The 26,012-nt window shown below is 35.1% G+C and overlaps 1 protein-coding gene across 1 annotated transcript in view; it reads right to left on the reverse strand.

Annotated features, from left to right (window-relative positions):
- Window positions 1-26,012, reverse strand: part of SENP7 (SUMO specific peptidase 7) — a 199,254-nt gene that overhangs the window by 40,574 nt on the left and 132,668 nt on the right. Inside the window, exons 7-11 of the mRNA XM_025374920.1 lie at window positions 14,299-14,417; window positions 10,541-10,722; window positions 9,136-9,475; window positions 7,572-7,729; window positions 4,499-4,645 (exon numbers count right to left, since the gene is read on the reverse strand). Coding sequence (XP_025230705.1) covers window positions 4,499-4,645; window positions 7,572-7,729; window positions 9,136-9,475; window positions 10,541-10,722; window positions 14,299-14,417 — 946 coding nt within the window. The remainder of the gene's footprint in view (window positions 1-4,498; window positions 4,646-7,571; window positions 7,730-9,135; window positions 9,476-10,540; window positions 10,723-14,298; window positions 14,418-26,012) is intronic.

Consider the following 26,012-nt stretch of genomic DNA (forward strand, 5'->3'; position numbering starts at 1 on the left):
CTTTAAGCTGCCCTCTAACCTTACTACATGTAAGATAATTCATACTGGAGGCCGGGTGCGGTGGCTCATGCCTGTAATCCCAGCACTTTGGGAGGCTGAAGCAGGTGGATCACGAGGTCAGGAGATCGAGGCCATCCTGGCTAACACGGTGAAACCCCGTCTGTACTAAAAATAAAAAAAATCAGCTGGGCATGGTGTCGGGCGCCTGTAGTCCCAGCTACTCAGGCGGCTGAGGCAGGAGAATGGCGTGAACCCGGGAGGCGGAGCTTGCAGTGAGCCGAGACCGTACCACTGCACTCCAGCCTGGGCAACAGAGCAAGACTCCGTCTCAAAAAAAAAAAAAAAAAAAAGGGTAATTCATACTGGAGAGAAACCCGACAGATGTAGAGAATGTGGCAAAGCTTTTAATCACCCCTCAACCCTTTGTTCACATAAGAAAATTCATACTGGAAAGAAACTATACAAGTATGATAAATGTGGCAAAGCCTTCATTTCATCCTCAATCCTTATTTAACATGATATAATTCATACTGGAGAGAAACCCTACAAATGTGAAGAATGTGGCAAAGCTTTTAACTGTTCCTCAAACTCTACTATACATAAGATAATTCATACTGGAGATATACCCTACAAATGTGATCAATGTGGCAAAACTTTCACCTGGTTTAGTCAAGCCTCAGTAAATGTAAGAGAACTTACCCTGGAGAGAAACCTTACAAATGTGAAGAATGTGGCAAAGCTTTTAACTGGTCTTCAGCCCTTAATAAACATAAAAGAATTCATATTGGACAGGAACCCTACATAGTAAATAATGTGGCAAATCTTTTAAATGTTCCTCAACGCTTAATAAGCATAAGATAATTTACATTGGAGAGAAACCCTATAAATGTGATGAAGGTGGGAAAACCTTTAACCAGCCCTCAACTCTTACTAAATATGAGAATTTATATGGAACATAAACCCTACAAATATAAAGAATGTGACAAAGCTTTTTAAAGAAGTTCTCAACCCTTATTACACATAATTCATACTGGACAGAAACTCTACAAGTGTAAAGAACATGGCAAAGCCTACAACAAGTTCTCAATTCTTTTTTTTGAGACAGAGTTTTGCTCTTATCACCCAGACTGGAGTGCAATGGTGTGATTTCAGCTCACTGCAACCTCCGCCTCCTGGGTTCAAGCCATTCTCCTGCCTCGGCCTTCCAAGTAGCTGGGATTGCAGGTGCCCACCACCACACCTGGCTAATTTTTGTGTTTTTAGGAGAGATGGGGTTTCACCTTCTTGGCCATGCTAGTCTTGAACTCCTGACCTCAGATGATCTACTCGCCTCAGTCTCCTAAAGTGCTGGGATCACAGGCATGAGCCACCATGCCTAGTCCTAAGTTCTCAATTCTTAAGAGACATGGTGATAATATATGCTGAAGAGGAACCCTACAAACCTGAAAGATGTGATGGTGCTTTTACCAACACCTCCAACTTGTCAATACATTAAAAAAAAAAAATTATACTAGTGTGAAACCCTAGTGAAATGTACAAAATGTGACAAAGCCTTTATATGGTTGCCACACTTGATTGTAGATTGTAGGTAAGATAATTCATACTGGTAAAACTCCTACAAGTGTGAAGAATGTGGCAAAACTTTTAATCAGTGCTTACACCTTATTTCACAGGAAAGCTATTACCCTTGAGAAAAGTTGTACAAACATAAAGAATATGGAAAAGTCATTAATGCTAGTGATTTTTGTACATTGATTTTGTGTCCTGAAACTTTTCTGAAGTTGTTTATCAGCTGAAGGAGCTTTTGGGCAGAGATCCTATTATCTAGAAAAAATATATATAAATATATATATATATAGAATCCAGACATAGAATCATTCTCATCTGCAAACAGGGATAGTTTGACTTCCTCTCCTCCAATTTGAACATACTTTATTTCTTTCTCTTGCCTGATGGCCCTGGCCAGGACTTCTGACAATTAATTTTTAGGACCACTTTACAACACTTCTTGAATATTTGCAGTCCCCTACTATTTGTAATAGTAAAATATTGGGACAATTTGAAATGACCAACAATTAAAAATTTTTAAAGACAACCCAAATATCCCAAAATAAGTGGAAGAATTAAATTAATGAAATTACGGTAAGTGACAAAATAGTACATATTATGTAATATCCCTTTGTTTTAATGTATCTATATATGTATGAAAAATATGCAATGATATATACTATACAGTGAGTGGCAGCTGTCTCTAAATAGGCAAGATTATATGTGTTTGTAATATTGTTCCTTGACTAATCTGTTTGTGGTTTTTTGCTTGATCTTGGTTTTTGAGCATAACATGCCCACTTGACTGTGTAATAATAATTAATACATTAATTAATAGAAAGTCCACTGTTGAATACTTATATTGGATTTTCCTCCCCGCTGGCTAATTACTCTCACATATTTAGATTATCCAACTTTTTGCCATTACAAAGAATTCAACAGAAATAACTGGGTAAGCCTGAATTAAAATAATAAAGTAAAACAGGGGAGAAAATCCCGAAAAATGAATAACATTCCTTAAAGAAAAAGAATTGCAAAATCACCCCAGACATGCCCAAATCAGTAAAAACCAGTGGCCAAAAAAATATTAATGTTAAATCAATTCATTCTTGAGCTTTCAAAGCAATGTTGACTACATCACAAACTACTATTATTTGCAGTTTCCAGAATTTAGGATTAGGTCTTTGTCTGCATGGCTATCAAGTAAACAACAGGTACTTCATGTCTTATTAATGTGCTGTTTTCTCTGTGAAGCCTTTCCTGATTCCTCCAGACATTGATAGATATCCATTGCCATATGCACCCTTCTTGTACATACTTCTGTTTTACATTTTACCATAATATAAAGTAAATATGTGTCTGTCGCTTCCACTGGATTAAAAGTTCCCTGAAAGCAGAAACCATATCTTAGCATTTTTATATTCTCTGCCCTATCCCTACAGTGAAATATTAATGTGAATTACAGTGAATACAGTGAAATATTAATGAAACTGCTATAAAAAATGCCTGAGTTACTAAATCTGACACAGTCATTTCGACAAACATTTAAGTAGATATATGGAAGGTATAAAAGGAACTAAAACTGTGGATCTTCACCATAAGAAGCTTAAAAGGTTAATGGAGAAGTTTATACAAGAATATAAGTAATTATAAAACACACAGAATAAATCTTAGAAGTACAAATGAAGTATTACAAGTGTACAGCAAAGGGCGAAGTTAATTCTGTCTGAAAAGGAGGGATCAGGGAAAGTTTCCTGGAAGAGTCAGTATATCAGAGAAGCTTTAAAAGATGATTAGGATTTTAAAAGGTAGAAAATGTAAGCAAATATAGAGAACTGGCTGGGCACAGTGGCTCATGCCTGTAATCCCAGCACTTTGGGAGGCTGAGGTGGGCGGATCACTTGAGGCCAAGAGTTCAAGACCGGCTTGGCAAACATGGTGAAGCTCCGTCTCTACCAAAAAATATAAAAATCAGCCAGGTGTGGTGCCACGCACCTGTAGTCCTGGCTACTCGGGAGGCTGAGGCACAAGAATCGCTTGAATCCAGAAGGTGGAGGTTGCAGTGAGCCAAGATCAGTGGAGTGCGCCACTGCCCGCGAAAAAGAATGAGACGCTGTACCCCTGACAAAAAAAAAAAAAATAGAGAAAGAACCAAGTAGAATCCAGTCTCACTTTCATATACGGTAGGTGAGGAGGAGTATTTTTTTTTTTTTAATTAAAAAAACAGAGTAGCGTTAGTTCCTGGACATCCTTAATTTAGAAATTTGGAGAAGTCATTTTACAACTGATTAAACAGGCAAAATGAGATTTCTTCTTTATGTTCCAAACTATACCTGGAAAAAAATTTCACTTTACCATCAGATAACTTTCAGAAACCAAAGATTATCAATAAATGTGATTTTTTCCATACATGATTTTCATTAGAGTAGTCAGACTAGGTGGGATGTTAGGAGGGGAGAATTGGCCGGGCGCGGTGGCTCAAGCCTGTAATCCCAGCACTTTGGGAGGCCGAGACGGGCGGATCACGAGGTCAGGAGATCAAGACCATCCTGGCTAACACGGTGAAACTCCGTCTCTACTAAAAATACAAAAAAAAAAACTAGCCGGGCGAGGTGGCGGGCGCCTGTAGTCCCAGCTACTCGGGAGGCTGAGGCAGGAGAATGGCGTAAACCCAGGAGGCAGAGCTTGCAGTGAGCTGAGATCTGGCCACTGCACTCCAGCCTGGGCGACAGAGTGAGACTCCACCTCAAAAAAAAAAAAAAAAAAAAAAAAAGGAGGGGAGAATTAAAGACACATTTCAAATTAGGTATAATGACTTTCAACATATCCATAGTGTCCCATATAAAATAAATCTTTATTCTTATTTGTCCTAAGGAAAAAAAAAGGAAAAAAATTAAAATGCCTTGTCCAAGATCCAAAACTAAAAGAAAATTAAAGAAAATATACTTACTGTAACACAACCTTTAGAAGCTCCTTTAATTTTACCAATATAAACAGAAGTAAATATAAAATCCAGTTGTAGATCCATCTCATTACTAGGCATAATACTGGAAATGTTTTCCATGACAGGATTATATGGGCATAATTCAGATGACATCTAACAAGGAATAAATCATAAAATGCATATAACTCTATAAGTATTATATAAATACTGAAAACGACTTTCACCATCAAATTCTTCTTTAAATTACTATTAGTAAATTTTTGAAGAATTTTATACTGCTCTTACTGTGAAGAAATAGTTATCTAGATTTTTTTTCTGAAAAAATACGACTTACCTTTGAGAAAATTACACTAAATAGCTGAATGCAAAATTAATTCCAGAAATATATACTCCTCTGTATCAAAAGCCATGGTTTCACATTCAATAGTCTCTAATAGGTTTTATTCATTTTTAACTTGACAGAAGCAAGTTTTAAACATATATTGTACTTTTGTTTAAAATGAGTTTTTAAATATATGATCTCTTTTAATCCCCACAACCACCCTATAGGCAGGTTTTTCAGTTTTCCATTTCATAAATAAAGTTAACAGATGTTTAGATTGGTTAAGCGACCTGCCCAAAATCATGCGATTTGTAAGAAGCAAAACAAAGATTCAAATGCAGGTTTCTCTCTCCAGGTCCAGTGTCACTTCAACCATAAAAACTGTTTCCATTAACCAAAATAATGTTCTTGCTACTGTACTTTACAGATTTTTTATTTTAGATTCAGGGGGTACATGTGCAGATTTGTTACAAGGATAATATTGCATGATGCTGAGGGTTGGGCTTCTATTGAACCTATCACCCAGATAATACCCAACAGGAAGTTTTATGGCCCTGGCTCTCCTCATCCCCCCCTACTTTTGGAGTCTCCAATGTCTATTGTTCCCATCTTTACGCCTGTGTGCTACTGCACTTTCAATACGCCATGAAGGAATGTAAGTGCCTAAGAACCATCCATTATATCAAATCTATATACTCTATGTTTGAAGACAACCAATCAGAAATGGCTTATACTTGCCTAAAATCTCAAAAATCGTATCACTTCCACTCAAGTGACCATATAACTTTGCTTTTAAATTATAACAGAAAACCAAGCAATATCAGCAGTAACTCTTCCCCACTGTTTCTTCTGAATTTTATACTACTTTCAGATGACTTTTTCAACTTTTTCAAATGTGCCGAACCTCTGCACATTATGCCTAACACCACACATGACCAAACAGATTACTACCAAAGCAATTATTATGAACATGTACTCACTCCCCTCTTACCTCTAGCAATTGTGACTAATCCTTGTCTAAAACATATCATACTCATTATTTTAAACCCAGCTCATAATGCCATTTACCTGCTTAATTGAATTTCTTTGTCATTCTCATGTTTTATTGCTTAGTATACTATTAATATCTTCTTATTCCCTAAGTAAAAAAGGGAATCAAATCAATCAAATCAAATCAGGTAGCTCCAACAACAGTCAGACAAATAACTGTGGGCTTTTTTAGTGATCAAATGAGAAGTTGGTATAGAAATAATTTCTCACTGGGCTTCACATTTGGTAAAAACTAGGTGGCTCCTAAAAATGACCAATCCATACTTCTCATAATTCATTTAAAACTGGAACAAGAGAGAGCATAGAAATGTGGCATTCTGCCTTATGGTAGATCTCCACAGTATTGGCTGCTTGGTTGTGATTATGAATTTAGTAAATTCTAAAAGATATGTTATTTTCTTATAATATGATCATTTCGTACTGCATTGTCAATTTACACCCTGCCAAGGCCTAATTCTTCTATAAGTTTAAATTCATTATCAACAATGACACTTTTAATTATACATGCAACTAAACCATCAAGTAGGATATTGACTCAATCTGGCAAAAATGGTTACATTTTTGCAAAAATTTAGAACAAAGCTGCTGAAGTGATTTCTACGTGGAATACCAAATACAAAAGCAAATACCCATGACACAATAATCAGACCAAACTGTTTTCATAGATCGGGCCAACTCTTCATCATACTCTGCAAAATAACAGCCTCTGACATTATTCAAAAACAAAACAAGATAAGTTTACCATAATTCTGCACTGGTGGTCAATGATCTTTTCTTACAAATAGAATAATCAGAGGCTAATAACAAGAAAGAGTACCAGCTGGGAGCAGTAGCTCACACATGTGATCCTGGCACTTTGTGGGGTGGAGGTAGGAGGATTGCTTGAGCCCAGTAGTTAAGAGACCAGCCTGGACAACACAGGGAGACCCTCAACTCTAAAAATAATATATATTTTAAAAACATTATCCGGGCATGCTGCCACGAGCCTATGGTCCCAGCTATTTGAGAAGCTGAATGAGAGGACTGCTTGAGCCCAAGAGGTTGAGGCTGCAGTGAGCCATGATCATGCCACTGCACTCCAGCCTGGGTGACAGGGCAAGACCCTGTCTCAAAAAGAAAGAAAGAAAGAACAAATACTGACAAAAAATGTTTTGAACCTTATTTTAGACCTACTCTCTTCAAAGGACTGACTTAATTGACTGATACTAAACTAACACACTTCCATTTACTATTTTCTATAAGAATGAAGAGGCAGAGGACTTACCAAATTTGACAGGTTTCTGACCTATATCCCCAAAGCCATGTTCTTTCCTCTATATCATACTGCCTTCGTAATATGTGAGGAAAAGGAGTAATTCCAAGTAGCCATAATACTCCAAGACCAGACATATAAATACTAGAAAATGTTTTTAATTCTACAAAATGTTAGTGAAATGTCCAATGAAAGCCAGAAAAAAAGAAAAATATTCAAGTAATAGACTATTTAGACTGAAAAAAATATAAATCACCAGAAAAAAAGGTATAATCTTTTCATTTCAAAATAAAGACAACTACATATTTCATTCAAACTGCTATAATTGTCTCAAAATTCAAACTAAGAAAATTTCTAATTTTCATTACAATATTCAGCTTGATAAAACAAGTAACAGTCATTAACCAATAGTGTATATTTCACTGTTAATCTGGGAGAAGACAGAAATAAATTACCTGTACAGATTCACGTGAAATCAACGGTAGTTCTGACAATGCTGATTCAGAAGTACTCTCATTTTCATTAGTTGTCTCATGGTCTTGCTTAGATTGTAACTTAAGAATTTCTGAACTTTTATGCTCAACAGGTCCTTCTTCATCACTGGAAACAACAACTAAGAGGAAAAGAAAAATGTATTTTTATTCTTTTTTTTTTGAGACACAGTCTCCCCATCTTGGCTCACTGCAACCTCTGCCTCCCGGGCTCAGGCAATTCTCCTGCCTCAGCCTCCTGAGTAGCTGGAATTACAGGCATCCGCCACCACGCCCAGCGAATTTTTGTGTTTTTAGTAGAGGCGGGGTTTCAGCATGTTTGTCAGACTGGTCTCAAACTCCTGACCTCAGGTGATCCTCCTGCCTCAGCCTCCCAAAGTCCTGGGATTATAGGAATGGGTCACTGCGCCCAGCCGAAAAATGTATTTCAAATGTGTAACAATCACATATCAAAAAAAGAACTTTCGGTTGGGTGCAGTGGCTCACTCCTGTAATCCCAGCACTTTGGGAGGCTGAGGTGGGTGGATTCCCTGAGGTCAGGAGTTCAAGATCAGCCCGGCCAATATGGTGAAACCCTGTCTCTAGCAAAAATACAAAAATTAGCCAGGCGTGGTGGTGCATTCCTGTAATCCCAGCTACTCAGGAGGCTGATGAAGGAGAATTACTTGAGCCCGGGAGGGGGAGGCTGCAGTGAGCCGAAATTGCACCACTGCACTCTAGCCTAGCTCACAGAGCGAGACTCTGTCTCAAAAAAAAAAGAACTTTGTAATTATTGCAATTTATTTTTAATAATCCTGTTAAACTTAATCACCTAAATTTATTCAATTTAGAAACAGGCCTATCATTTGTTATCTGATTTACAGTAGTTATAGACAATGACTCCATATCAGTGCAATTATTCAGCAGTTACCTGCACCCTTACCTTCTAAAGAATAAAGATGTTTAAAAATGGATAAAGCCATGAGGAGGCCTTAGGAACAAATGCTAGTTCTCACAGTGTATTGTGCCATCACTCTAAATTGCACCTTAAGTCCTGTTACATGAATTGCTTCAAGGAATGGGAAATTAATAACTAGTGGAAGATGTGGGAGACTATTCGCTGGAGATCCTTTAAAACCTTTGGAATTTCTTTGTACCATGTGACGGCATCAACTACTCAGAAGCTGATTAAATCAAAATTAATGATAATAATTAGATAGCACTTAAACTCTGCATACTTCATCAACCAAATGACATTAATGATGGTCCTTAAAGAATCTATTTTAAAACTACTGAGTGAGATTACTGTGTACGAATCTAAGAAAAAATTACTTCTGTTTTCAAGTCCTCCATTAGTTTACCTAAACCGATATTTTAAAACTCATGAAGGAAACTCCAAACCCCAAGCCTTTTTTCCCTAAAGTTAATATATTCCACAATGATGTCATAAACAGCTTATGGCCTTAGCCAAATTTGTTCAAGAGGAAGAAAAAAACAACTAAGTGAAGCAGAGGAAATTAAGTAACTCTATAATCCTCCTGTCACTTACTTGGTTCAGCTGAGATCAATGATTGGTTCCCTTCATTATGTCCTCTTAGAATAGGCTTTTCTATTGTATTCAACTCATTCTCATCCTTCTCAACCAGGGAAGAAATCCCCACAGTATCAATGGAATTAGAGTTCTCAACAGTTTCAGTGGTTGAACAGGCAGAGGCACTTTTGGTGGTGTTACTCAAAGTCAACTCCTGACTGTTAAGTGAGGATGGTTTAGTAAAATCACTCTTTGTAGGTTTAGTTGTAATTTCTTCAGGCAGTTTTAGATCCTGATGACAGTTTTCACTTGACTTTTCAAACTCAGTGGATATTGTTGAGTCATCTTCTTGTTTTTTCTAAACATAAACACATAGAAAAAAATAGTATTTTTCAAATTTGGCTTGCTTAAACCATTTTTAAATTTCTAAAAAAAAGTAAAAATATTGTATCACTTCTGTAACTACATGGATAGAAAACTAAACAATTATACCACATTATACTTGCCAATGTCTCCCAAGTATAAAGATATGGGGTTTGATCTGTCCAATCAGATGCCTGATAATTTTTTAAAAGGTGAAATTGGGAGATTTCCATCATTACAAATGCTTTGTCAGACAGTCTCCCACGATCTAAGTCAACTTTAGAATGAGAAGATGTATTTACGTATTTTTATTTTGCAAAAGTAATAATGCCAATGTGATGACTTTGGTAAAACTACTTTGGTAAAAAAAAAATTTAAATTAACAATATAACAACATTGAAAATTATGAAAATCAGTCATTGCCTTCAGTATCTCATCTACTGTATAAATCTAAATCCTGCTTATAATTACAACCCAAAAACATTACAAGATCCTGAAATGATTTATGGATCAAAGAAATTGAAAAGCTGTCTTACTGTTTTATTGCTATTTATATACTAAGTCTTTGAAAATACAAAATATATGTATTTAATATGATAATTCTTTACTTACAATAAATTCCCTAAACTCTAAATAAACAGAAGCTTAAAGAATTTGATAAGTGAATTGCTACTGATAAAATAAATCTAATAATAATTTTACAGAGCAAACAAAAAAAAGCAAGTGATTAGACAGTATGAATTGTATTTGGGTGAAATAAAGAAAAAGAAAAGTCTAAAGGATGTACAACAAACTACTAAGGAAAGAGTGATACAAGAAAAGGAGCAATTTTAACTTTTTTAATCATTCATAATATTTGAAATGTGTTCCAATAACTCTGTATCACTGAGAAAAGTTACATTTAAAATTGTTTTTTAATAATAAAGCTAACAGTGAACCCCCAAAAAAAGAAATCTGATAATAAAAGTTGAAAGCTAGAGGAACATTATTTGGCCACAGTCAACTCATTTTTATCATAGCATGAAATAATTTCCTATAATATCTAAATACCTCTACTTACTGTCTGTTCTGTTGACTTATCCAAAGAAGCACAATTTTGGGAATCAGGTAAATTATTTCTAAGCCTTCTCTTTGTCTTCCTGGAAATCAGAGTGGGTTCCATTTTTGAATCAGAATATTTAACAGCCTTGTTTCTGCTTTCCTGTTCGAGATGATCACAACCTCTACTTCCACTGTTAAGGTCTTAAAAAACAAATGAAGCATAAATATGGACAAAAAAGTATAGAGAGAATCTCTTTTAGAAGAGCTCGAAGAAACATCATCGAAATTGCTATGCTACTTCCAAAGCTCATTAAAATAGAAATATACCGTTAAATTCTCATACTGACACTGGATGAAGGTAAAGGCATGCCCTATTTTAATTGGCATACACAAAGTAAAATGTTCATTATACAATAGTTGTGAGGTGAGAAAAATACATAAAGAAGAAATACCCTTTTTCATTGTAGCCAAAGCAAAGCCACCAAACTGTTTTTCCATTTGCTATAAATGAATTTGGTTATACTATCAAAAAAGGGGAGGTCTTATTAAAATCTAGAAAATTCATGTCTTAAAGTTTGATAATTCAATGTGACTTTATAAACTAGTCTTTTAAAATGTAATTTACATAAATACATATTTTTAGTGGAAAGGGACTACAATTTGAAAGAGTGTTGATTGCTGCTCTTTAAAAGGAGCCAAAATACCTTTGCTCTGTAGTTGGCTATAATATGTGATCATTCACAAGGCTGCCAATTTACTTACCAATAATCAAGACCCTGTCATTTTAAATCTCCAATTTACTCAATAATCAAGACCCTGTCATTTTAAATCTCCAATAAATCCATCATTCTAGAGAAGAACATCCTTTTTTAAGTCAACAAGAAATCATTTTGAAACTCATGCCAATCATTACTAAAAATACTATTTGTTATCAAATACATGTACTGTACAAAAATACCTTCCAAAAGTTTCCACCTAATTAACTAAAAGTTATCCTGAATTATTTTGCTTTCCAAATCTATGTCATACAAGTACCAACTCCAAGTTTATGCACAGCAAGTCACAAAGCAGTTGCCTTTAATTCACAATTTTCAATTCATCTGACTGGCCTGACTTCTCCATTCATGGAACGTTCTTCAATACTACACATCTTCTCTTCGAACTATTCTTGCTTTTACTGTAGCTTCAACAATTCCTAATAACTAATATTCATGATAATCTGTCTTTGACATTACTTAAAGGAAGGCACTGGAATGGGATTGAGGGTAAAAATTCCGAGAGGGTCAATAGCAGCCTTTCAATTTCCAGAGAAAACACCTTACTCACTCCCTAAGGAAAATAAAACTCCCTCCAAATCATCAACACAATATTTAGGACAGCACATTAAATTTTATATGTAATATTGTAAACTATAAAAGTGGTCTAATACAATTTCTACACACAACGTATCAAACTATAATTTCTAAACATAAATATTATACTACAGTAAAATGACTCATGAAAGGAAAGGGGCTTGAGAAAAACTTGGGTTATACAGGAATTTTCTTTTAAAGAATTTATTATTTGCACATCGGTCAAGCCTGTCTCATGGAAAAATGAGTAACTTTATTATATAGAATGAAATATTGTAAAAATAGATTACACCTGCATCATATATAATTTAACCTGCAAATATTACTAGCATATAAAACTAAAAAGGTGACAAAATCCTTTAAATAAAAGAATATTAAGTATTTCCAAGGTATTATGTTGGTGAAAGCAAATTCCACAAGGCAAACTTAATGTGCTATGGAAAAAAATGGTACACCTAAGGTTTAATTCAGAATTTCCATTAATTTACAGGTTTTTTTTTTTAAATGACTGGTATCAGATGTAGGAGAGTAAACTTTGCTTTAATAAAGATCTGATAGCTAATTTTATTAGAAACACTTTCCCTACCAGTGGTGGTACCTTCAGGGATACTGAAAAACTAAAAAATGTTTATTTGTCATGTACTTTTCCCTGATGCATGTCTAAAATGCCACTGTGACCTTAAGGTAATACTCCTGGGTATAAATCAGAAAGTATTTTATTCAGGTCAATGTGAGGACTACTGCTTTCCTGGGTACAGTAGGAATCTTTGTCTTGATAGTATCTGAAATGAGCCCACTTGTACAATTACTTATATTTTTACTTGGTAATCAATACAGTCATCCCTCAGTATCCTCAAGGGATTGGTCCCAGGGACCCAGGATACCAAAATCCATGGATCCATAAGCCCCTAAAGGTATAGTATTTGCATATAACCTATATACATTCTCCTGTATAGCTTAAATAATCTCTAGATTACTTATAATATCCAATACAAAATAAATGTTATGTAAATAGTTCTTATACATATTTTTTATTATTGTATCATTGAAGTTTTTCCAAATATTTTCCATCTTTGGTAGGTTGAATCTGCAGGTGCAGAACACAAAGATACAGAGAAATGACTGTAATTATTTCTAAGAAAGTACAGTTTAAAAGAAAAATGCTTTTCATTATACATTGACAGTGACTAATTGGAAGTTTGTCTGTACAAAGTCACAGCACATTCTCCAAAGACTGCCTTTATAAGAGTTTCCGCTGGTTTCTTGTACAAATATAAGTTATTAGTCTAGTTTCATTAAAAAAATATTTTTATTTGAAAGGCTACTGAAAAGAATCTTTAAATAGCTGTGCTCCAAATGAAGTGCAATGGATTTCTGCATAGCGCCGTTAAAATACTTCTTTGTATTATGAATAACTTATGAAACCACTCAAAACTAAAATAGTGGCCAAGCGTGGTGGTTCATGCCTATAATCCCAGCACTTTGGGAGGCCAAGGCAGGCAGATCGCTGGAGCCCAGGAGTTTGAGACCATCTGGTCAACATGGCAAGACCCCGTCTCTGCAAAATACAAAAAATGAGCCAGGCATGGTGGTGAATGACTATAGTCTCAACCACTCAAGAGGCTGATGTGGGAGGATCACTTGAGCCCGGGAGACAGAGGCTGAAGTGGGCTGTGATCATGTGTGATCATGCCACTGTACTCCAGCCTGGGTGACAGAGTAAGGCCCTGTCTTAAAAAGAAAAAGAAAAAGAGAAAAGCAAGAAAGCAAGCAAGCAAGCAAGAGACCTCAACAAACATTTGAAGCTATCAATAATCCAACAGACCCCTGAAGGTGTTAGTTTCACAAATAAATAATGTAAAATTGTTTTTCTCCAAGTATCAGTAAAATATTTTTAATTCTTGAAAGAGAGACAAGAAAAATAAGTCAAATCATAAATCCTATATATGCAAGGAGGCCTACAAAAAATTTGCCCAAGTCTAGGAAGTATTTACCTTCAAATTTGCTAATAGTGGCTTGTGTGGCATCCTCCTAAAGTTGAGAGAAATTCTAATGAATAGAGAATGTATTTCATGGTAGGCGAACAGACAGTGATAAGCTAATAATAAAAACCCAGTTAGCAGTAACATTAATATCCATGGAAACAACACTTAGAAATAGCTAAATTAACATAACTTCATAGCTATATCCAAGTCTCCCCAAAGAAGAAAAAAAATATTAAAATTTAACTTTTGGGATCAGTAAATAAATCCGGAAATGAGTACTATACTACATAAGAAGGTTTAGCAATTTTCTTTGTGTTGCCAAATAATCTCCCTTTACTTTCACATATCCTTTCAAAGTAAAATAAAATAATTTCTTTATAACAAAAATTAATACAATAAGCAAAAATTCAAATTCCAACAGTTTACTAAGGTTCACAAACCTTTAGGCTGAGTATCAGACATTAAAAGAGAAATGTCATCATCCTTTCTTCGTTTTTCTTTATTGTGCACAGCCTGCTTCACAGAATTGTCATCTACTGTCTTACTTCGTTGTGAGCCCCTGCAAAAGAGAATTGTATTATACTCAATTCTAATAAAGCCCAAATGAATTTAGAAGCCAACTATCATATATTTAAAAATCCAACAGATTAGAAACACAGTCCCACATGGCAGACTGTAAGAGCTGGGTAGTAAAAAAAAAAATTGAACTCAGATTTAAGAAATAAATTATCCTCCCTTTTCTACTTTTAAATTCCCCATGTGTGTTTTGGGGGAAAAAAAAACGAGGTATCAACATTGGAGGACTGTGCACACGCAAAATGAGCAAAAGAGTAATACTATACAGTATCAAATAAGTTAGGTTTAAAAAGTAAAATTCCAAGGACACAAGTACCTCAATAATCAAACCTATGTATAGTCAAACAATTACAAGCCAAAGCTGAATGTTAATATATTTCAAGCATGGTTCATATATCCAAAAGTAAGTATGGTAACAAATTTTCAATAGTATGTGGTAATAAATTTTACCTATAGAAAAAATAATTTAAAGTCTAAGGTACTGGTAAAATAACATATTTTGGAATGACAGTCAATGTTATTGCTAATAAAAATTCAGAAATACAAAACATACTATAATGTATAAGTGCATATGTATGAAACAAAATATAAAAATTTAGACTGGAAGGATTCAAGCCTATTTGGGGATAGTAGAGAACTCTAAAGAGGGAGAGTATTAGAATCAGGGAATATAAAATAAGTAAGTTTTCAACTTTCTATAATATTTCTTTAAAAACAAATTTAAATCTGAAAAAAATAGGAATTATATTGGTTAAATCTGAGTGATATGTATTGGAATATCATTCTCTATACTTACGTGCATATTTAAAGTATTTCATAATTTAAAAATATATAAATTATTTACATCTAAGGCAGCTAGTGTAAGTCAAAAACAAGCACTATAAAGACCAATAGCACATAATGCTTCTTTGTTTTGAGAGAATTATTTGGAAGGGTAAAAATGACTTACAAATTAAAAAAAGCTACAGTATCCGAACATCACCAGTGTAGTGTCATAGTTAAAGAAAGGGTTATAGGTGCTATTACACTGCTCATTTTCATATTTACTTTGGTACAATTTTCTTTATTTTCAGATTGGAAATTAAAAGGCCAAATAATCAAAATCATAAGGGTGAGCCAATTTTACTTGCAAAGAGGTTCTGACTGAGTCAAATCATTCCACTCCTTAACTCTCAAGAATTATTCTTGAAGAATAAGGGCATCTAAGCAAATTTATACCATAGAGTTTTGTTTACTGAAAATGAAAACCAAAAGAGAAGTCAAAAAAAATTTGTTCTCCCTGAAAGAATTATCACTACAGGCACTAGAAACAAAAATAGAATGTGACCTAAAAGACGATCTAAAAAGATGCTTAGGTACTTATGTTTCCCCTGATATAAGAAGCAAACAGTATAATAGTCCTCGTTTTTCTAGCACAATGAACATTGAAAAACAAAATAAGATTTCACATGTAAACCACTTTAAAAGTTATATGGTTGTAGAAAAAAGACTTTATAATAGAGGATTTTCTTGACCAAATGCTAAGCATTAAGTAGTTGGCATGAAACAAAAAATAAAAATGAATAAGTATTTTCAAAAGGTAATGTCATATGATTCAAATGCACATACAGTGAAGCCAAACACATCTGTCATATAATCTCAATCCAAATAACAGTTTTTTGCAGAATATGGCAATCTGGTTCTAAACTACACATGGTGGAAAGTCATATGTTTAAAGATAAGGATAGCAATGTTCAAACACTGTTAGCTTCCATCCTCTTATAAGAAAAGGAAATGAATGGACTGGAAACACCCAAGTTCCTGAACAAGAAATATAAACATTCACATTATTCAAGTAAATGTAATAAAAGCTCAAAATAAATATTTTCCAGTGTGACAAAATTCTAAGAAATTTTTTAATACTCAAGCAAATATATTTTAAAATTATAAAAATGTATTAAAATAGTGTGGTACTAGAATAGAGACATATCGACTATAGAAACAGAAAACAGAACCCAGTAACAAACTTTCAAATATATGCTCAAAAGATTTTTGACAAGGATGCTGAAACCATTCAATAAGGAAGGGACAGTCTTTTCAATAAAGGGTGCTGTGAACAAAGGATAGTCATATGCAAAAGGAAGAAGTTGGATGGTTATCTAATACCATCTACAAAAATTAACTCAAAATGGATCAAACACCTAAATATAAGGCAGAAAACTATAAAACTCTTAGAAGAATACATAGGGGAAATCTTTATGACTTTAGATTTGGCAGTGATTTACTGGATATAACAACAAAAACACAGTCAACAACAAAGATAAATTTGAATTCATTAAAATTAAAAACTTATGGCTGGGCACAGTAGTTGACGCCTGTAATCCCAGCTACTTGAGAGGCTGAGTGAGGATTGCTTGAGGCCAGAAGTTCAAGAACAGCCTGGAGAACATAACGCCTACACACACACACACACACACACACACACACACACACAAAATTTAATAATTAACTAGGCATGATGGTATGCCCCTGTAGTCTTAGCTACTCAGGAAGCTGAGGGGAGAATCACTTGATTCCAGGAGTTCAAGGTGGCACGACAATCGTGCCACGCACTCCAGACTGGGCAATAGAATGAGGCTCTGTCTCAACACAAAAAAAATCAAACCACATACATATTAAGGGATTAATACTGAGAATATATAAAGACCTCCTATAGTTCAACAACAAAAAATAAACAACAATCAAAAAATGGGCAAAGTATTTGAAGAGATGTTTCTCCAAAGACATACAAATGGCCAATTAGCATGAAAAGATGTTCAACATCACTAATCACTAGGGAAATGCAAGCCCAAATAACAACATACCATTTCACACAGATTAGGACAGAGTAATTTTTTAAAAAAAAAATTTTTTTCATTTAAAAAAAATTAACAAACATTGGCAAAAATACAGAAAAACTGGAACCTTTGTACATTGTTGGTGGGAATGTTCAACAGCGCAGCCACTGTGGAATGGTTTGGTGGTTCCTCAAAAAACTAAACAGAGAACTACCACACAAGAAGCTAAACACAGGCCAAGTGCGGTGGCTCACACCTGTAATGCCAGCACTTTGGGAGGCTGAGGCGGGCGGATCACCTGAGGTCGAGTTCAAGACCAGCCTTTCCAACATGGAGAAACCCCGTCTCCACTAATAATACAAAAATTAGCCGGGCGTGGTGGCGCACTGAGGCTGAGGCATGAGAATCACTTGAACCCAGGAGACGGAGACTGCGGTGAGCCAAGATCACACCACTGCACTCCAGCCTGGGCAACAAGAGCGAAATTCCAACTCAAAAAAAAAAGAAGCTAAACACATAATCACAAAGTTATCAAGCAATCTCACTCCTAGGTATATACCCAAAGGAACTGAAAGCAGGGACATGAACAGATTCTTGTACTCCACTGTTCACTGTAGCACACTATTCACAACAGCCAAAAGGTGAAAACAACCTTAGGGTCCATCAACAAATGAAAAGAAAAACAAAATGTGGTATGTTCACACAATAATTATTGTATGAATAATTCATACAATATTATTATATAAATAATGTATGAATTCATACAATATTATTGGCCCATAAAAAGGAATGAACTTGTGATATGTGCTACATGAACTTTGAACACAGTAAATTCAGCCAAACACAAAAGGACAAATATTGTGTGATTCCACTTAAAGAAGTAACTAAAACAGACAAATTCACAGACAGAAAGTAGATTAGAGGCTACCAGGGGATTCTGAGAGGGTAGAATGGAGAATTATTATTTAATGGTAACATAGTTTCTGCTTGAGATGAAAAAGTTGTGATAATGGTTGCACAGCAATATGGATGAACTTCAAGGACATTATGCTAAGAAAAAAGAAACCACTAACTAAAAGACAAATACTGAGATTCCACTCATATGATGACATATTTAGAACAGTCAAATTCATACAGGCAGAGAGCAGAATGGTGACTGCCAGGGACTAGAAGAAGGGAAAAATGGGGAGTTATAGTTTAATAAACACAGAGTTTCAGTTTGGGAAGGTGGAAAACGTCCTGGAAAAGAATGGTGGTGATGGCTGCACAACTATGTGACTGTACTTAATGGCACTGTACTGTACACTTAAAAATGGTTAAAATGGTAATTTTTAGGTTACTGATATTCTATTACAATCTTTAAAATACAAAAAAAAGGTATTAAAATGTACAATAAATGAAGAGAATGGGAGAACTGGTTCTACTAATTTCATAATAAAACATACTACAGAGTAACATCAACAAGTATAGTACTACAGACTAGTATATAAGAAATGGCTGACAAAAGAAAAAACAGAAGAATTTGAAACAAAGCTGGGAAACAAAGCTTTCAAATTCAGTTGTAGAGGAATAACTGGGTAGCAACAGAGAAAAAAAGAATTCAGAATCACATCCAATACTCTAAGGTAAAATGAACTATCATATGCTAATGAATAAAAGATGTAAGATTTTTTTTAAGCCATCAGAAGAAAAACACTCTATTTATTAGCCTTGTGGAAGAAGAATTTCTTGAGAATGGAAGTAAAGAAATTATAGAGAAAAATATGATCGGATTCAACCACATACATGGTAAACTTTTAATAAACGATAAACTAAGAGCATCAAAACACAAAAGAGAAGTTAAACCCAAAACTGCATCAAAGTGCAATACACAGGAGTTCCAGTTCCCAGTCCAGCATGAAAGGAGCTTGGAAGTTATCTACCCTAACGGGTAAAACTGAAAAATCAACAACTCTTCCTGGACATGACAAAGAAGTGAAGTCACAGGATGCATGGCTGCCCCCAAAATGGGAGAAAGATGGCCAGGTGAATACAGAGAATCACAACTTACTAAAGCAAAAACCCACAAGCAGAAACAGTCCCAGGAACTATTATTGGAGTATGAAGATCTAAACTGCAATTGACAAATTGCTGAGGTATAGTGTACACAAGTCTAAGCGTTAAAAATCCCAGAGGACTTAGTCATAAAGGGGGTCGCACACTTTTGTGAGTTTTATCTGCAGGAGTTCAATCAGGTTCTCACAGTGAATATCAGAGGAAAATCCCCTCATGGTTCAGCAGAGGAAAGTAAACACTTTCAAATATGCCAGAGTATTCTGTTCTTCTTAACAAGGCCTGCCCTCAAGAAAAACTGTTTCACCAGAGCCTAAACTATGAGTTATTTTTCAGAGCCTAATCAACCAGAGGAAAGAAAAAATACCCAACTCTAGCTCCGTCTAGCATTCTGTGTGAGGGAAAGCAAGGAAAATACACAATTCCGAGAACGTCTAGGTTTCCACGTGGGAAAAGGGAAATACCTAACTTCATTATATTCCAGGTATGCTGTTGCACCAAAGTGTTCAGAAGAGAATGAGAAACACTACTTGTAAAGTTAACAGGCCAAGGACAAAGGCTCATTAACCCATTTATGCTTGAGGTTGCAATTTTTTTAATTTCTGCAATCAGAGCTTGGTGATAACCTTTAGCAGTAAGATATAAATAACTTCCACATGCGTAGCATTCCAATAATGGAAAACTAGGGATAAATGGGTTAAAAGACTGAAACCTAACAGGACTGCAGAATGCTTTTCTTCCTCTCACATCTTACCACCACATTCCTAAAGGTCTATTTACAGTAGTTGCTTTTATCTAGTACATCATGTCCAACCACCCAAAAAAAAGAAAGAAAATTAAAAGCCACACTAAAAGGAAAAAAAAAATACACACACACACACACACACACACACACACACACACACACACAGTTTGACAAGTATCAGAACCAGAACCAGACATGTCAGAGATGTTGAATTATCAGACTAGGAATTTAAAACAATGAGATCACTTGGACACAGGAAGGGGAACGTCACATACCAGGTCCTATTGTGGGGAGGGGGGCAGGGATAGCATTAGGAGATATACCTAATGTAAATGATGAGTTAATGGGTGCAGCACACCAACATGGCACAAGTATACATATGTAACAAACCTGCACGTTGTGCACATGTACCCTAGAACTTAAAGTATAATAAAAAAAAAAGAAAAAATAATAAAAAAACAAATATGATCAACAGATGAAGTATACAGCATATAAGCACTTATGGGCAATGTTAGTGGAGAGAAAGTGTAAGAAAGAATGAAAAAGAAATACTAAAAATCGAAACACTGTAACAAAAAATGAATAATGCCTTGGCTGGGCTCACTAGTAGACAGGATATGGAAAAGGAAAGAATCTCTCAACTTGAGTATATAGAAATAGAAAATTCCAACACAGGAAAGCAAAGAAAAAAAAAAAGACTAAAAGAACCGTAACAGAATATTGAAGAAATGTGGGACAACTACAAAAGGTGTAGCATAGGCATAATGGGAATATCAAAAGAAGAAGAAAGAGGTAAAGAAACAGAGGAAATAGGCAAAGCAATAATGCATGAGAATTTCCCCAAATTAATGTCAGACACCAAATCACAGACTAGCAAATTCAGAGAACACCACAGAGAATAAATGCCCAAAAAATAACACCTAGGCATATCATATTAAATTGCAAAAAAAAAAATCAAAGATTTAAAAACTGTGCATAAAATGCAGAAAAAAATAAGCCCTTAACTATAGAAAAACAAAGACAAGAACTGTATCTGATTTCTCAGAAACCATGCAAGTAAGAACACTGTGGAGTGAAATCTTTTAAGTGTTCAGAAGGAAAAAACCTACCAACCTAGAAAAACAAATAAATAAAGTACAAAGTTGCAGGATTAATACTCTCTGATTTCAAAACTTTCTGTAACGTTATGGTAATCAAAACAGTGTGGTACTAATATAAAAACAGACACATTAACCAACCAAATAGAATAGAGATCTCAGAAATAAACCCTCAAATATATGGTCAAATGAGTTTTAACAAGGGTACAAGACCATTCAATGAGGAACGCAGCCTTTTCAAAAATGATGCTGGAAAAACTGAATAGCCACATGCAAAACAATGAATCTGAACCCTTACCTAATACCATATACAATAATTAACATGAAATGGATCAGAGACCTAAGCATAAGGCATAAAGCTATTTTGAAAACTCTTGCAAGAAAACATAGGGGAAAATTTTCACATGAGATTTGTTAACTATTTCTGGATATGACAACAAAAGCACAATCAACTAAAGAAACAGATTAAGTAGACTTCATCAGAGTAAAAAGGCAACCAACAGAATGAGATGAAATATGTGCAAATCCCATATCTATTAAGGGATCAGTATCTAGAATATATAAAGAAATCCTACAACTTACCAAAAGAAATCCAGTTCAAAAGCAGGCAATGTACTTGAATAAACATTTCTCTAAAGAAGATATATAAATGGCCAGTAACATGAAAAGATGTTCAATGTCACTATTCATTAGGAAAATGAAAATCAAAACCACAACGAGATGCCACCTCACATGCATTAGGATGATTATCAAAAAACCGAAAACAAGTACTGGCAAGATATGGAGTAACTAGAACCCTTGTGCATTGCTGGTGGCAATGTAACATGGTGCAGCCACTATGAATAATAGTATGATGTTTCCCAAAAAAGTTAAAAATAGATTGCCATATGATCCAGCACTTCCACTTCTGGATATATACCCAAAAGAACTTAAAGGAGAGACACGAACACATTGAACACCCATGTTCATAATGGCATTATACACAATAGCCAAAAGGTAGAAGCAACTCCACTATTGATCAACAGATGAATAGAACAAAATTTAGTAGATACATAAAATGGAATATAGTCAGTCTTAAAAACGAAGGACATTCTGACACATGCTGCAACATAGATGAACTTTTAAGACACTATGCTAAGTGAGATAAGTCAGAAAAGGACAAATACTGTGATTCCATTTATTTAATGTACTTAGGGCCATCAAATCATAGAAACAGAAAGTAGAATGGTGGTTGTCAGGGTTTAGGAGAGAGAGGAATGAGGAGTTACTGTTTCACAGATACAGAGTTTCAGTTTGGTAAAAATGAAAAAAGTTCTGAAAATGAATGGTGGTAATGGCTATACAATAATGTAAATGTACTTAAAATAGATAAAGTCTCTATTATTCAAAATGAGAACACAGATACTAATTAACTTTGGACTTTGTTAGGTCAGTCAAATATAATTTCTAGAAAACTATTTAAAGATACAAATAGAGTCTAAATCTTCTAAAACATAAAGCAAAAATACCACCCCCCCCAACACACACACAAAAAACCAAAACATAATTAATCTTTAAAATACAAGAATGGGCTGGGTACAGTGGTGCACACCTATAGTCACAGCTACTTCAAAGGCTGACTTGAAACCAGGAGTTCAAGGCTGTAGTGCACTACAATCATGCCTGTAAATAGCCACTGTACTCCAACCTGGGCAACATAGCAAGACCCATCTCCAAAAAAAAAAAAAAAAGAAATACAAGAAAGGAAAAAAGATCAAGCAGACTGAATAAAAAGCATAAAGAAAAACAGTATAAAATATAAACAGACTATGCCTTATAGTTAAAAATAAATGCAGACTGAATGTAAAAAGAGAAGTATTCAGATACATATTATTTACTGGCAACACATATAAAATGAAATGTCCAAAGGAGCATTGTTTATAAGAGCAAAAAAATTGGATACAATCCAAACTCCATCAATAAAAAGTAGGTAAATCTATTTTTAATATTAATACAATAAATACGTAAGTAAAACTGGATGATCTCTAGTTCTATGCATTAACATGAATGAATCTCACAAAAATGTTGGGCAAGAAAAAAAATGCCTACTATGTAAGAATACATATTGTTCAGTAACCTGAATCATTTTTCTAAAGTTCACAATTATACAAAACCTAAAATTCAGAAAAGTGGTTCATTCTAAGGCGAATGCATGGGAATGGGACAGAATGGGCAGAGTGGGGAACAAACAAGGCTTCGGTGATACTGGTAATAGTCTATTTTCTAATAGAAGGTGAACATTTGGGTGTTTATTTTAATATTATGTTTTTTAACTTAAATGCATCTGATAGATATTAGACCTATGTTTTATTCTACCTCTGACACTTAATCTGTTTGAACCTCAAAAAGTTTCCACATTTATAAAATAGAAATATTAATTGCTCTCCTATGTATCTCATAGGCCTACAGTAAAGATTAATATCAAAATAGGATAGTGTGAAATGAATAAAAATAACACCATTTTTCATGACTATAATCATTTAATCCAGAAAAATATTTAGATGAAAGCATATCAAAATATTATCAATGCTTATTATTGAGGAATGGATTATAGGTAATATCAATTTTATACTTTTCTATATATTTTTAATATAAATATGCATTATTGTTAAAATTAGGAAAAAGTTTAAATGTTTACATAAATTACATATAAATAATGAAATATTATTTTGAAAAGAGTGATAACCATATAATGCAAATGTTCAAGAGTTCACCTTGCAAATGAATATCATTATTAGTAATTTTATTCAAAACTGACTAATGTTCCTAGCATAAAGGAGTTGAACTTAGGATATATGTACTATTTGTATCAGTGTTTTTCAAATTGCAAGTCAGAAGAAAATGCATGACATAAAACATTTGGAAGAGAAATTTTAAGCTAACAGGGGAAAATGATCTCAAAACAGAGTATCTTCTTTAGTGGCTATGTGGATTATTGTCATCACCAAATTACCAAAGGAAAGCTTAAAAAGAAAATCAACTGACATGAATATAGGAAACTATGACAGAGCTGTAATACATTAATAAAAATGAAACCTCCATTTCCATTTAAAAGCTTTGGGCTCCCTCTATTGGAAGTCTGTATTAGAGTCTTGCAACTTAAAATAGCAATTTGATCCCTTTCACTCAAGGCTAATTACCAATCTCTGCTGAGTGGCTGGCTATAATAAAACCTTTATTACTTTTGTAAAACATAACTTTATGAAACATTTTTCTTCTTTTTTTATTTTTAGGTACAGGGTCTCACTCTGTCACCCATGCTGGAGTGCAGCGGCTTGATCACAGCTCATTAAAACCTCTAACTCCTGGGCTCAAGCGACCTTCCAGCTTCAGCTTCCTTAGTAGATAGGACTACAGGCACACAGTACTGCATCTAATTTTTTTTTCAAAAGTTTTTTTGTAGAGACAGGGTCTTGCTATGCTTCCCAGGCTGATCTTGAACTCCTGACCTCAAGCCATCCTCCTATCTTGGCCTCCCAAAGCACTGAGAGATTACAGGTATGAGTCACCACACGCAAGCCTGTTTTCTAATACAATTTGGTATATATTATTTGGAAATTAAATTATACTTCTTTACATTAGCAGTTTTAAAATATGTCTAAAAATCCCAATGGGAAGTAAAATTTAAAAATACTCAAACATTCTGTTCAGTCTGACCTAAAAGGGAGTTCTGAATAAATATTTATAATGGAAGGGCAAAAAAAGAATCAGAACTTCAATTAGGAAAGTAATCTACAGACTTGTTCAGGAACTGATAGCTCATCTAAAGCAGCACAAATGAGAACAGTAGCTGGCTGACTTATCTCCATATTTGGGGTTAAAGAGGTCTTCCCAAGGATAAGCCAAAACACAAGAGTTAAACACTAACATATTTTGCAAAATAAACTAAAAGTCTTCTATATCAAAGAAGATACTATAAAGAAAGTGTAGTATATAGCAAACTTGAAAAAAAATTTACAACACATACTACAAAGAGTCAATACCTTTAATGAGTTTTTAAAACGAATGAGAAAGAGATGAGCACCCTAATAAGGACAAATACCAACAGAAAACTCATATAAGAAATTTTTAAAAATATATTCACTAAAAATGATATAGTGTGGATAACTGTCCCTGACCAAATCTCATGGTGAATTATATCCCCAATGCTGGAGGTGAGGCCTGGTGAGAGGTGTTCAGGTCATGGGAGCAGATCCTTCACTGCTTGGTGCTGTCTTCATGATAGTGAGTGAGTTCTTGCTACATCTGGTTGTTTAAGAATGTGTAGCACCCTCCCCGCACCTCCCCGTTTCTCTTGCTCCTGCTTTCACCATGTGATGTGCCTGCTCCCCCTTTGCTTTTCACTGATGGCAGCAGCAGCAGCCCATCTGGAGCAGCTGCTGCAAAGAGGCCGGCTGCAGTGGGGAAGGCACAGCCGGGACTACAAACTCCACAGAGCTGGTGGGAGCTGGGAACAGGCAGAAGTCCCTCACCCTTCCAAGTTGGAAGGGCAGGAGCCCTGCCTTCCCCAGCACTGCTGCAGCCGCACAGCCACAGCTGCAAACCTGGGCATTCCTGCACTCTAAGGAGCCCAGGAAGGCCCCCACATCCCTGCAGGCTCGTAAGTATCTGCTCCCACTGCCCAGCCTCTCCACTCTCAGTGCCCACTCCAATTTTGGAACAAAGTTGAGGCCAAGCCTAGGCACTGTCACAACATGGACAGGAGTACACATGCTCAGGTACACACCAGCCCTCTGCCACTTCAGCCCCCTCTAGTCTTTGGGTGCCAACGAGCACAGGAGGGAAGGGGATGCTGAGGGCAGCTCAGCGTGGGCCTGCAGGCACCCCTC

Source organism: Theropithecus gelada, chromosome 2 (assembly GCF_003255815.1).
Source record: "Theropithecus gelada isolate Dixy chromosome 2, Tgel_1.0, whole genome shotgun sequence".
Classification (NCBI taxonomy): domain Eukaryota; kingdom Metazoa; phylum Chordata; class Mammalia; order Primates; family Cercopithecidae; genus Theropithecus; species Theropithecus gelada.